Source organism: Ptychodera flava, chromosome 9 (assembly GCF_041260155.1).
Source record: "Ptychodera flava strain L36383 chromosome 9, AS_Pfla_20210202, whole genome shotgun sequence".
NCBI lineage: Eukaryota > Metazoa > Hemichordata > Enteropneusta > Ptychoderidae > Ptychodera > Ptychodera flava.
In genome coordinates, this window is record NC_091936.1 from 24,261,322 (window position 1) to 24,275,470 (window position 14,149).

At 36.3% G+C, this 14,149-nt stretch overlaps 1 protein-coding gene across 1 annotated transcript; it reads right to left on the minus strand.

Moving 5' to 3' along the window:
• Positions 1-3,044: 3,044 nt before the first annotated feature.
• Positions 3,045-13,077, minus strand: LOC139140451 (L-gulonolactone oxidase-like). The gene is made up of 11 exons (XM_070709738.1): positions 13,017-13,077; positions 12,823-12,930; positions 11,159-11,284; positions 10,620-10,717; positions 8,339-8,429; positions 7,387-7,572; positions 6,733-6,917; positions 5,817-5,966; positions 5,243-5,404; positions 4,682-4,772; positions 3,045-3,686 (listed from the first exon to the last, which is right to left on the minus strand). Exons 1-11 carry the CDS (start codon positions 13,032-13,034, stop codon positions 3,558-3,560), a joined length of 1,344 nt encoding a protein of 447 aa, XP_070565839.1. The 5' UTR covers positions 13,035-13,077; the 3' UTR covers positions 3,045-3,557.
• Between the last annotated feature and the right edge of the window lie 1,072 nt (positions 13,078-14,149).

A 14,149-nucleotide genomic window follows, 5' to 3' on the forward strand; every position in this document is an offset into this window, starting at 1 on the left:
TTGAAAAAATGTACACTATTGATAGAGAAACTGCATTTTAATATTATTGTGTATGGATGAATAAGTTAAAATGGTCAGAAAAATAATTCTGGAACGTCATGAAAGTATTTGTCTCATTCATTTTCAAGAAGACAATTCCTTCTGCAATGTTCAATGGAATAGGTCATGCTGGGAGGTTCCCCCCATTTTTTACCACTGAACCTTTGTGTAACCTAAAGGGGTTGCTGCTTGCATTGATGAACACATCATACATGTAAAGTTTCTAATATGAAATTTCTAAAGCAACTTGCATATTTATGATAACTTACTGTAAGTTGAGACTGTTCCATTGTGATGATATTTTCATTTGTATATTGCATGATCTGAAATTAATAAATATACAACACCTGTGTGTTTCATGATTTTCATGAGTTTTGAGGTTAAAAATTGGCAAGCAACTTGTCAGGTACAGATGAACATGACCTCTGTGGGTGAAATTAGGATACCTCGCAGGAAATAATCATCCAATCAAAGTGAATAACAATATTTATACCAACTATCGTTGTTTACCGTAAGAGATCTGATATCTACAATCAAATATTAACTCTGTAAATAAACTCACTGTAAATAAAGCAAAATATGATAAAAGTTAGATACTGGTGTTAATTTCAATGTAAAGTTTGTGGAGGGGATTCAAGTACATTATGCAAGTTTTAAGCAGCCTCATTTTCTAGAACATGTCCATTAGTGTCTCATGCTCATCAGAACTGTCTTTCTGCTCACTGACTATAAAGCTGGACTCATTGAGCTGGTCAAATGTATATTATCAAAATTGACTCAAGTTCGCAAGGGTTGAATTTTTAAAATTTCAAAAAAATTGGTGTTGGTTTACGCTATATGCAGATGACCTTTTTCTATCATGCCACAGCCTGTTGAATGCTTATATTTTAAATTTTTCGTTTATTATTCTTCTTATGCTGCCTGAGTCTTGCAGTTGAGAATATAAACCATGCTTGGGCAATTCAGATAGCTGAATTCATGCATACGGGTGCATGGTTAAAAGAGGACAAGACACATGCTTTGCAAAAAAAAAATAGATTCACTTTACTTCACATCAACAAAATATCACCAGATCAGTGTATCAAGTCTCCTTTGAAAACTGAAGTGAGTTTAATTCTCACCAGAATTCATCAGGTCTACGAACAAAAGATTAGAGTGTAAAAGTGTACTCCTATAAGCTAAATTAACATCAACATATAAATTAACAGCATGAAAAGAAATGTCGTCGTTTTGCTATTGTTTTCGTTTCAAAAAGTCCATTAATGTTTCCTGTGCATGGATTTTTCCATCAAATGGAATACAAAACCCATGGGTCATGATCAATAAATATATTTTATATCGAGAAGTTTTTGTACAGTACAATGCGAATCACCACCTGTTGAAAATTACTTATTCAATGATAGATCACACATCCAAGTTCCAAAGAATTTAGCAAAGTACAATGGGAAAGAATGCCATTATATTCTCTGGCTTGATAAGGCATCTGTATTGCTGAGCAAAACCAGTGTTTTCATTTGTAGTCCCATGAAACGGTAACACTGGGTCATTTTGGACATTTGGGACACTCAAATCACATGTAGTTTCTTCCTATCTCTGTACTTTATACTTGGCAATACAGATAGGTATTATCAAACAGGGAATACACAATTTCCTGTGCTTTGCTGAATACATTAAATCTTCAGTGTACAATCTAAGGTCTTAGCCACTAACAGATTATCACTGATCCATTTCTGTATTGGTTCTAAATTTATTATGTCATGATCACAATGAAAAAAAATCAAAGTATGATAAAAAATTGTGACAAGAATTCTTGGAATAAAAAAAATGTACAGGAATGGCAGAAATAGGGCAACAACTTTGCATAAACAATGCCTACACAACAACTCTCTCAAATAAGGAAACACCTGCTAATCTCTAATTTGTGCAATCTACCTTACATATGTTGTCACTGCCAATATTTGGACATGAATCTGTAATTAATGGAAAAGAAAGATGGCTAGCCCTGAGAGGAGTTTGTACACTACCTAAAATTTTACAGTGAAATATTGATGACTGGCTTAAGTTACTACATACTGGTAACGTAAGCATGTGTGAGTTGAGACTAGAAAAGAAGGCACTGACTATCAGAGTTTTACACTCTAGTAAATAGAACTTAAAATATGATATTGAAATAAAAAACCCTAAAGAGTAAATTTTGTCGGATGGCTTACATGAAACTATTATTCTTTCTATGAAAAATCTCTTTCGTTGACCTGTACCAGATACCATTTATAGTGAAAGTAAATTGAGTTTCCTCAATGGAATAATTTCTACAATATAAAAATTTGGAGAATTATCATTTCCCCAAGTTATCAGGTGTACGTTTCCTGATCATATAAGTCATATCCATGTATTCATATTCCCTTCAGATACTGTACTAGGTGTCAGCGTTTAGTGACAATGTCACATTGTTCATGATTCATTGATGACCCTAACAAACAAGAGCATGACAGTAACGACTTCACTGCGTTACACCGTTGATGATGTTACTTCTTCATCAAATTAATCTCTTGGTACAAATACAAGTACATGTACTGCAAATTTATAAATATTTTGTTTTTAATTTATTGTTTGCACTTATTTCAATGTCATTACCGATTGATACCTGCATTGATAAATACTGTGTTTGTTTCAACTAGAATCATTATCTGTATGCGCAGCAAATTGTGAAACATATCTGAGCATGTTCCCTTTCAAAAAAGTACTTATGCACGCTAAATAAAGTTTGACAGTTTATCAATAATGGAATGTTACCGTGTTTGTGAAATCACTACAACGGTTTACTAATACCATAACTTATATGAGAAAAAAAATCATATATATATATATATATATATATATATATATATTATATATATATATATATATAATTAAATGCAAGTTATATATATATATGTTTATATATGTTTAAATGCAAGTTTTCCCTCATTTCTGTTTTGAAAATATTCTTTTAGCTTCCTTTTTTTGAATCAAAGCTACACCTTCCTAATGATGTGAAGGCTTACAAATTCCCTGAAAGCGCCTACAGCTGTAATTATACATAATTTACATTGGAATATTTTTGTAGGTAACCCATAAACATCGCTGTTCCATTAGTTTTAGCAAGCTGACTAGCAAACATCTTGCAACAGTGTCAATGACATGTTGTGCTTTCATTAGCATCACTGAAAGTATTATTGTAGTGCTGTGGACATTATCAAAAATACACACTTGCTTGTAGACTTTGTGTAAAGTGAATACAATTGGCATGGCATGTTACAGGGTTTATCCATGGATACCGGAGGAGCTACTTCCTCAGTTAAACAGAAGGACCATCCCAGATGTGTTACCATATTAAAAAAAGAACATTCAAGATTTTCTACCGGTGCTGTTGTTTTTAATATGCAGTATCTACTCAACATGAATACAAGGATTTTTATTTTCTCATGACACAAGTGAAGTAACACTTGCTTGACCTTTGAACCTTGATAGATCGTTGGTTATTTCAGTACTCTTTCAAGATAGGCATTCATAAACATGTCTGTCGGATCTAGCGTCTCTCTGATTTCGCAAAACTTGCCAAACTGAGGGTACATCTTCATAAATTGGCCCTTGTTTATCTTGTGTGCCTGATAGAAAATGGAACAGAAATGCACATAGTTTGTATTAGTGCCGTACACATTTGAAAGGTGCCAAGACATCTTCTTTGCGTTGGTTTAAATGATACATTGTTGGCATGATTTCAGGATAAATTTGAAAATAAGTTGCATGAATCCCTTACCTAATCAATCAAGGTTGTACATTTTGTTACCAAATGTAGGCAATTTGCCACAAATATTGCTTGTGAGTGGTGTATTTTCAAAGACAGGATAACATACACTATGTTCATAAATGAAACCTCCACTTTCCCTTACCAGCAAGCCTATCTAAAATCAGAAAATATTTTAACATGACGCAATTGTCATGGGGACAGACATACAATGTATACACTGCAGCGACTGTATAAGATATGTTTGCCTTTGACTGAGAATCTGGTGCTGGTGGGCACTATCTAAAGTAACTATACAATTGGAAACAAACTATACAACCTTTTCAAACGAGTAATCAGTAATTCCAATAGTCAATTAAATTATCCTCATTCAAGGTAAACTGTCACTGATAATTACCGGCAGGAATTACCTTCCAAATTGGAATTGGCTTCCGTAACAGATAACTATATTTACTTTCAATTGGTAAGTTTTCCTTCAAATGTGATGATGGTCCCATAACATTATCCACGATGGTAGCTCACCAAAAATTTGTAAAGTATGGAAATATTGCGGCATTCTAAAAGTCAATGACCCTTTGTTGTGTTCAATCTCCTACCTTGATTTCAAAAACCATTAACATGACCGAGTTTGATGTTTTTTCTTGAACGATTGAGTACTTAATAACACCTAGTTATGTTTTTTCCTGAATGATTCAGTACTTACACGGTCCCATCATTTTATGGAGGGACCGTGGTACTAGTATTTAATAACACCTAATCCATTTCCTTGAGGTGTGAGGTAACAAAATCACGTTCACGCACAATACAGAGCTGAAATTTCAGTCAAGATGGACTGTAACAGCCATGCTATCTCACCTTTGCCCAGTGTGGTCTCCCTTCAGCTCTGAACATGATGTCTTCATATGCCTCCCAGTACCTGGAGTAGTCTACCTCCTTCCCGTAAGGCCTTGATGGAGATGTGAGCAAAGATCATAGAATGTTAAAATACCATTCAACTACTACAGACAGAAAAGTCAATTTCCTGTCCACAACACAAATGGAATGAAACTCAATTTTTTTTATCTCTGTTTTTAACTTATTCTTCTTGAAATGAAATAGTAGAGAGTTAAACTTGTACTTTTCAAACTAATATAGAACAGAAAGTACTATCTACTATAGAGAAACTCCTATTATCTACACTGTTACACACTTTCTTTTTTGACCACAGTTGTGCTAAACTTTGTTACAAAGTAAAGCACCCAACATGTATCATTTGATGAAACATGCACGAAAGCTGCACTGTTGCCTGCATATGATGATGTTTACAAAACAAATATCTCTGCCATGAGACGGACTTATCACTATTAACTGTACATGATGACATTGATAAAACATGTACCTCTGGCTGGGATGGACTTATCAGAATATCACTATTACCTGTACATGATGATGTTGATGAAACATGTATCTCTGCCGTAGGATGGACTTATCAGAATATCATCGCCCTTGACAAAGCGGACTTCAACAGGGAAGTGTACCTTTTCCCCACTGGACTCAAGCCATGCTTTGAGTTCCCTCAGAACCTTGCCTGTATTCTCTCTGCAATACAGATGTAATAAACAAAATATCCATAATCAATTTTTGTCAAGTGATGAGTGTTCAACGAGAATGGATTAAGAATTAGGCCCATCTTTCTTTTCTCAAATGTTCTTGATACTCCCTTTGATCTGCATAAATGATGCTATAAATACCAATGTCAAAGGTCAAAAAAACTTATGAAATCATTTCCACTGTGCAATATATGAACATAATCTTATATAGGGAAAAATGTTTTTTTGTTCTTGTAACCTCCGATACTGGGGGCATATTCCCCCATATTTCCTGGTAGAAAGGTCCAAAGGTACCCTGAAACCAATGGAGATTTGACTAAAGTGTTGCAGACATAGGGTTTATATTTCACTCATATTTCATAGAACTGTGAATGATGAGATTTCACTAGACTACGCCTTACCTTGGGATAGCCCACTCTGTGACGTACTGACTAAACAGACACTCAAAGTTCAACACTTTGTAACTCTGATCCACTTGTTCCCTCGGTGCAGTGAACAGCAGATTGTAGAAGAGCCTGTTGATGAGTGGAACCAGCCTTGGAACAAATGTACTGAAACAAAGAATTGGAGCAAACACTCAGACAAACTATTTTTAGACTGATGAAGTCAAATTGAACACCTTGTCTGAACTGAAATGGATTTGAAACCAGAGATTAAGATGCACTTGGTTGTTGAACTCTTTGCCTGCCAGGTTCATCAGGTCCCAAAGAGGTTAATTGGTTAAAATTAATGAAGGATAGCATATCTTACACAACACATTTATTGTGGTTGCAATCTTAGAAGGTATGCCTAACTCCAATATAAAAGAAAGAAGCTGAGGATTTTCTCATATTGTAGACTTGAATAGATATCTAAAATGTATGTGAATGTGATTTCTACTAATTTGTCTAATTGTGATAATCAGGATTGTGACCAACTTGAGATGAATATAAATGGTCTGTGTCACAATGATGTGTCACCACAATCTTCTAGGTTCTAAATCTCTATGCTGATTCAGATTCAAGCAGAAAATGGTTGCTGGTAATTCTTGAAAATTATTTGCATACTGCAACATTCTACAAAGCAAACTATCCTGCCACTCAATGTGATGCTGATACAAAGACACTACAATCCTGGAGAAAATCTGGTCCACTGCTGTTTCAATGGCATATGTGTGACGTGAGACACACTTTTCTGTGTCATTATTCATAATCTTGTATTATTTGAAAAGTTCAAAGGTGACAGTAAAGAAGAAATCAGGCGAAAATTTTCACAAGAAAACAAATTGATCAACTGGACCAAAAGGATGAAAGATAAAACAAAAGTTTTTTCACTCACCTCAGATAATATACAAATTCCAAGGTGTAATACCCAATACCATAATCCCAGAACCAGTATGATTTGGTCTGTTTGGGTTTTGTTGTACGGTCTACATGCCAGACAACTACGTTGTCAGTGTGTGGAAACCAACCAAATCTAAAGTGTTCACTAGCTGTGAGGTGTGAATCTAAGGTATTCAATACCTAAAATATAATGATACAAAATAAAAAATAAGCCTTTTTTATCTGTTTCTCTTTCTGAGAAATATTCTCTCATTTCCTTATCTTGGTAGTTTATTCCTCTTTAAAATTTTGCCAAACCAGAAGCCATGCTTGAAAAATTTACGAATAGTTCATCCTCTATGAGTTTCAAAAACTGTATTCACAAAGTGTGGCATTATTCTCACATTTGTGTATCACTATGGCTGAAATCATAGAGAACCAAGACGCAAAAGACAGTGTCTTGTCTGTCTTCTGCAGATCCAGAACATGACAAAATGAGGAATGTTGGAATCAGGCAAATAGGAAATTTTCAAGACCCGGGTTAAAGTTTTCCAGCCAGTGTTTCAAAAATGGAATATACAGAAAAAGAAAAATTTAAAACTTCTTTAGACTCAATTTACCCAAAATCTTCAGACAAAGATTCAGGACTGGTGAAAGTTAAACCACTTACTTCATCTAGAGTGCATGCAGACTGTCTCTGCCACAGTCGAAATTCAGGCTCACACTGTATTGTGACGTGGACGATGACACCCAGAGCTCCTATGCCACAACAGCAGGCAAGAAAGATATCCTTGTTTTCATCCCTGGTACATGTTATCAGCTCTCCAGACGCTGTCAACAAATCTACTTTGACAATCTGTGTACATAGTGTGAATAATGTCTATGAAGTTTGCTCAGGGTTGAGATGACGATATCAAACACATTACAGCTGATACTGTATCCATTTCAGTCCCATCTAACACTTCATTTTACAAAGTGTGACAAACATTTATCATAATCACATGGTGTGAACATGAATTTCACAAGATGTTTTAAAACAAATAAAAAATTCCGTTACAAAATTAAAATTTTCCGGTAAGACAAGCATTTTCCTGATTCACATTTTGTGATTATGTATTTTACAAATTTTTGCAAATTCCCTATATTCAGCTTTGCTAAATCTACCATTACCAAAGTTAACAGATCCTCTAAAAACTGGTTTTAAGTAATATTATCTTTTGTGAATTAAACATTTCAAAATTTCCTGAGTATTAAAACTGCTATTGTCTTTTTCATTTTCTGTGAAATTTTTAACTTGCATCTAAGGAAAAATACTTTCAACCATAGATGTTAACGTCAGCTGTCTTGGTATGGACAATTAAATTATCATCAGATCCATTCTAGTGAAGAAATATTATAACTCTACAAAGCTATCACTGATGAAAGTTGTAGAACTTACAAATGTTGAGACAGAAACAGATGAGAGACTATACTGTAAGTTTCTATTCAAATGGCATACAGATGCTCATTATGTACACAAATGACAACTCCAAGGACCCAGAAGTCTGGTTCTTGGACAAAAAAACCCTCAGCTTTTCAGTTTATTTTTCCTTTGGTTCTTATAATGTAAAGTGTGTGCTTACATTACTAGCTAGGCATCCAAAGTTGGCCCCGGTTCCATGGGTACCCGTTGACATCATTCCTGCTACAGATATCTCGGACACTGATCCAAGACTGGAAATCAAATACATCAAGAACTCAGTGAGAGCATGCAAAACAGTTTACTTTAAAGCCCGGCGCGAAATGGACCGGGATCCGGATTAATGCCAAGTTTGGGTGGGCGTTTTGGGGCATGGCTCTGCATAATGAGTCTGTTGGTAACGGTTGCTATCGTTTGCATTATCTCCCGTAATCTGTTTGCTCTTAAATCATGCTTGGACTATAGGTACAGCCTTCAAAATATGCAAAGAAAAAAGAAAGAAGGAAAAAATATCAATTTCATCAACAGGAGCTTACTGAGTTGATCTACAGAAGTTTTTGCTGCGTTTCGGGGTCATGTCATCGTTCAAGAATGATTCGGCTACCGACCGCCATATCTACATACGGAATTGGCGCCGTACATAGTGGAAATAATCATCAAGAGCGTAATAACATAAACATTAAAAATAATCCGAAGCTGGCAATTTTGTATGTTGAAATCACGAATTATCGATCTGAACATTGACTGAGAAACACAGTCAGGAAATGGTAGGAAATGGGTGAATGACGCGACGTCATGACCAATCGCTAAAATAAAAAATAAAGTAAGTTCACTACATCACGGGCCGGAAGGATCGAGATTTTCATGAATCTCGCGTACCACGATATCTGTAAGCGATCGAGGGCGGCTGCTCGGTTGCTTTAAGGGTGACCCCGGGCAACTCGTCACGAGTTATGTTTATTTTCGGAGCAATGGGATGAACCAGGGACTGGGTTCATAGATATCTTCGTTATTGAAGAAATTAAAGTCCAACCTTTGTCAAAATCTGACGATGTAGTGCCAACTCAATGAGCCGATCTCGGACACAGAGTCTTAGGCCTACGCCTTTCAAAGAAATCGGGTGATGACGCTCACTTGCTCACCTTGACCTGACAAATACAATGTTTTGATGTCTTACAAGCTTTGTTTAATTCTCATAACAGAAGTACAAATGTTACTGGGGTAACCAGTATGTCAAAACCTTACCAACCCTCCAAACACGACATGTCATTGCCATATGTGAGAACACGTGTACATGTACAAACCATACAAACCAGCGTACCGGTACTTTCGATGGTAGATTTGGGGGGCTGTTTAAAAAAAATGGCTCTCTTTGACTGACTGTAATTAAATTGATCATCGAGGCTACCGCCATGCTTTGATGTTTAGTTGTTTTCGATGTCACTGTCGATGCAAACTATGGACTCTGCCTACAGTTTTGTATAATACGGTGTACGCACTTTTCGCAAGAATACATCGTACCGATACTGACTCATTTCTTGCTAAGTCACGACCGAAAATGGCTCACTTTCGCGATGTCATCGCATCATAAACGCTTGTTAGTAAAATAGTTTATGACAACCACGAAGTTTTCATCCTGTGTGCACGCCAAGATACATGTAACTCTAAGCGTACACATGGTTTGTTTACATCGTAATTGTTCTCGTATGCACAGCAAATGTTTGACCAGTTTACACCTTTGCGCGTCGCTGAATGATTGACAATTGTTTGAATCACGGAACGACTGTTCCCTTGAGGCCATTTCCTTTGTTACGAAAGCGATTTTTCCCCTAATCGTCGTAATTTTAAAATGCTTTGTGAAACTTTGTGGATACCTGTATGGCCTACGTGTTTATGAAACAGTCTATGTTTATGGTATGCCAATAATGTTTGTTTGAGAATCGCTTTGGCTGATTTTCACGGAGCGGTCTACCTTGCTGTTGCCAGTTGTCACTCAAGCGCCATTATGAATTTTCGATGAGTTAGGGGTCTTTTATACCCCGCACCGGGGTTTAAAAGCCTTGGTGGTCAGTTGACAGTGGTTTTGTTGACGGAACTTTGGTGGTCAGTTGAAGGTGGAGCTTTGGTGGTCAGTTCCCAGTGTTTTTGTTGATGGGCCCTCAAGTAAACTCTGCTGCATTCCCCATCATATTATTAAGACTTACAGTAGAATACCAATGCAATCACATTAGGAACAACAAAAGATGTACCAAGGTTTGCAGACCATTCACCCATCATCCAAAACCTTACTAAAGCCCTGATGGAGTGTGTGTAAGATGTGAGTGCCATCTGAAATATATAGTAAAGCTGACTGGGAATATTTCCACTTAACAAAAGGTCATATTGAGTAATGTCTGGGTAAGAATACGTTTGCCACACAACAGCAAATGTAGAAGGGAACTTACTTGCTGAGAGCCATGCCATGTTGTGGTAACACTTTCTCATTGAGTTCTGCAACGTACATCCCAGATTCAACAGTAATCTGACATTTCTCTTTATTTACCTAGACAAGGAATATTAAGATTTTTCAAACTGCATACATGTAAGCTAAAAATAATTTAACATTTATTGCTCTAATTTTACTATTTATAAGTTTTAAATAATCTGGGCAACATTTTTATCCCTTAAAGAAATACATAAAAGCAAAGTTCCTATTGTAAAAATTGTACAAAACTATATTATTTTTTTTCTTTGAAAAAAAAAAAAAAAAAAAAATATATTATATATATATATACACACACACACACACACACACACACACACACACACACACACATACACATGCATACATATTAAGAGAAACAGATCCTGTAGATTTGCCGATCATTACTGTAATACTGATTACATTGATGGTATCTAATGGCAAACGAATGGTTGAACCATGGCTCAACAGAAATAACAAAATTTAATGACAGTATATTTAATGACGATAGATTACTCTTACCTCCAGTATCCTTTTGAACTTTTCCAATGCAATCATGTAATCTGTTGTACATGCGATATCTGACGGTGAATGACCTCGTCCACATACTTTCACTTTCTTGTTGTTGCTCTTTGCAAGATTCAATACCTAGAACAGGTTGGATTGATGTAAGTGAAGTGTTTCATCGTGGTTGACATTTCATTTTTCAAGTCACACCATACAAAGTGTACACATGTTAGCGGTTTACACATTCTCTTCACTTACATTTCAACATCCTTACTCTCTCTTTTTTTCATCTCTGTGTCTGTTAGAGATTATTCTAGGTTACTGTAAAAGTGTGACTAATTTGCCCTGTACATAGCACGATGCTGCTATACTTTCACTTTTGCAACAGTTTGATGTATGCCGAGTTTCATTACTACTCATAAAACTAGCTAAATAAAACAAATGCAATTAATTTTTGGTCATATACATGTGCCAAGCGTTGTGCCATGCTTTGAACTTAAATTTGACAAATAGGAAATTCTTGATGTGAAAACCAACTCTTTCATAAATTTGTCCCTGCATGGACTCAGTGTCACTGTAAATTTAACTTGACCATTTGTCAATGCTTGAAAAAGTGATTACTAATACACTGAAGGCTGTACTTGATTGAGTATATTTTGACCAAAAAATGAAGCATAGTACAAAAATAAAAGCAATTTTGAAAGCACAAACATCTAAATTTTGCACTGCACACAATTTAATAATCTGAGTGGCAAGGCATCTCAAAAACAGTTGGGTATTTTGCTGATTGGTCCTTTTCCCCACACAATGACTTGCAAAATCGTCATCCAATATCATAGTCTAGACTCCTAGGTCACGGAACAATATAAATACCGTATAAAGAGTTTCAGGCAAGTAAGTAAACAAATAAACAAACGAATAACACAAATAAATACATAAATTTACTGAACAGTATACATATTTAGAGTTATAGATAAAAAGATGAATAAATATTTCTCTAATCAAGTCAACTTGGTGACCCAATGTATTGTGGACTTGTGATTCACAGGTTTCATACAAATGCTGTCATGATAGTGGTTCCTACCCCCGGTTGCTACACCGATTATACACAACCGATACCACATGCCACAGCACTTCAACCGTGAATTCATAAAACATTGAATGCACCGCCACTCCACTGTACTGATTCACACACTTGCTGTTGATGCATTACATTCCAATGGACGAGCGAGCCCAGACACAACCACCAAAACCATTGTAGCCCCGCCTGACTATGGACGTTTGACTAATGGCATACTGGGATCGACCGGCGCGACAGCGGGCTTGGGGTCTCTAGTACATGTTGTTTAGCCGGGGAATGCAAGTGGAAACAGTTCCCAATGGTTCAAAGCAAAGAAGACTCGCGTAGTAAAAATGTAACAACACATGCAAGTTTTCATACACTACTATCACGTGTATTACATAAAATCCGACTTATCATGATATCCATGCACACGCAGTTTTCTCGGAGTTGATTTGCCAGTACTTCATCAAAATAGGTGTGCACATGTTGTCTTTGAATGCCTAGCGATCTGTCAAGCAGCAGACGCGCTTACTTGTCGCAGGCCCAGCCCACTTTCAGTGCCTCCAAAACAACATAACGTTTACGCTCACTTGTACACGCCCGATTCAGAACTTACTTGCCGAATCTCGTCAACAGTTGTCGGCTGGAAGTATAGCTCGGGCACGCACGAAAACGTCTTTGCCCAGTTGGTGAATAGTTTTCCCCTGGCGCCAACGATCTGCATCTGTAAGTAAACACATAGAATATACCATGTTTGCAGTCTAACACTAAATACGGAAGCAAAACTATTAATCACATGTGTATCCATACCGTGCCATTCATCGCCATTTTGACAAGCTCGCTGACCAAAAAGGTCGCGGAGGAGAGCGCCCCCATGCTCTACTTCGTGCCGCATATTGCAGTACACGGATATGCACGAACAATCGCTACACTACTACATGTAGTTCGATACACGGCGATGGCCTTTCTCTCTCTGATGGTCACAGCAGCCTTCTACGTGTATCCATGGTGTATCGCAACCGCAAGCGACTGTGACTGGATGTACTGTGGTAGTGGAGGGACTGTAGTCATATCAATGGCTAGGAAAAAAGCACTGAAAATTACAATAAATTTAATTCCCAATTTCATTTTAATGGCACAGAATTCAAAGGCAGTATAGTACCACGACACAAAATTTCATACTTTTATATTCTTAGAGCTGTTGGCTATGTCATTATGGTTTGAAGTAATTTATGATTTCCAGTTTTATCAATACTCTTCTGTCAAATGCAGTTTTACATGCAATACAATGAGAATTTATCCTTATTCAGCATTTAAAAGATTTCAAGTTGTGAACATAGTTTATTTTCATATCAAACAAAAAACAACTGCACAATTTTGAAAAAGAAACACAACTTGCACCATGGTTGATGAAATCTGAAGGTTGAACATATTTCTCCTTGTTCTTAACAACAAGAATGTAATTGTAATGCATCAACATATTTTCTGTGACTATTAGACAAGAAACAGACACAAGAACATTTCACATTTCCTGAATTTATTTTGAATGAATGGCAGCTTTGATATAAAAGTAAACAGAGATGTTCTGATTAACACTTCTTGTGTTTAACTTTCATTATGACTGCTTCATTTCACAGAAACCAATCCATTTGGGGAAAAGGTTGACTTCCACTGAGCAATCAAATGGAACAGGTGTGAAAAACAATTCATGGATAGTTGAGGACTACAAATGAAATACAAATGAACACATAAACAAAGGCTGTACATGGTGAAACGATACTTGTACATATAGAGAGAGCTTATAATAAACGTTACACAGCCCATGGTCTCTCTCCCAATGTGTAAGTGTGAAGTGGTGAACCTGTTTTGCCCCTCAAACAAATATGTCAAGGAAAATTGTTGGCTATATTACCTTTGCAATAGAATCTTACACTCCACTGTGT

Bases quoted from the DNA above. Each gene is read 5' to 3' on its own strand.
- LOC139140451 (XM_070709738.1), bottom strand. The intron at 7,573-8,338 runs GTAAGCACACAC...CTATGTACACAG, and splicing joins TTGGATGCCTAGCTAGTAAT to ATTGTCAAAGTAGATTTGTT. The intron at 5,967-6,732 runs GTGAGTGAAAAA...TCTTTGTTTCAG, and splicing joins GAATTTGTATATTATCTGAG to TACATTTGTTCCAAGGCTGG.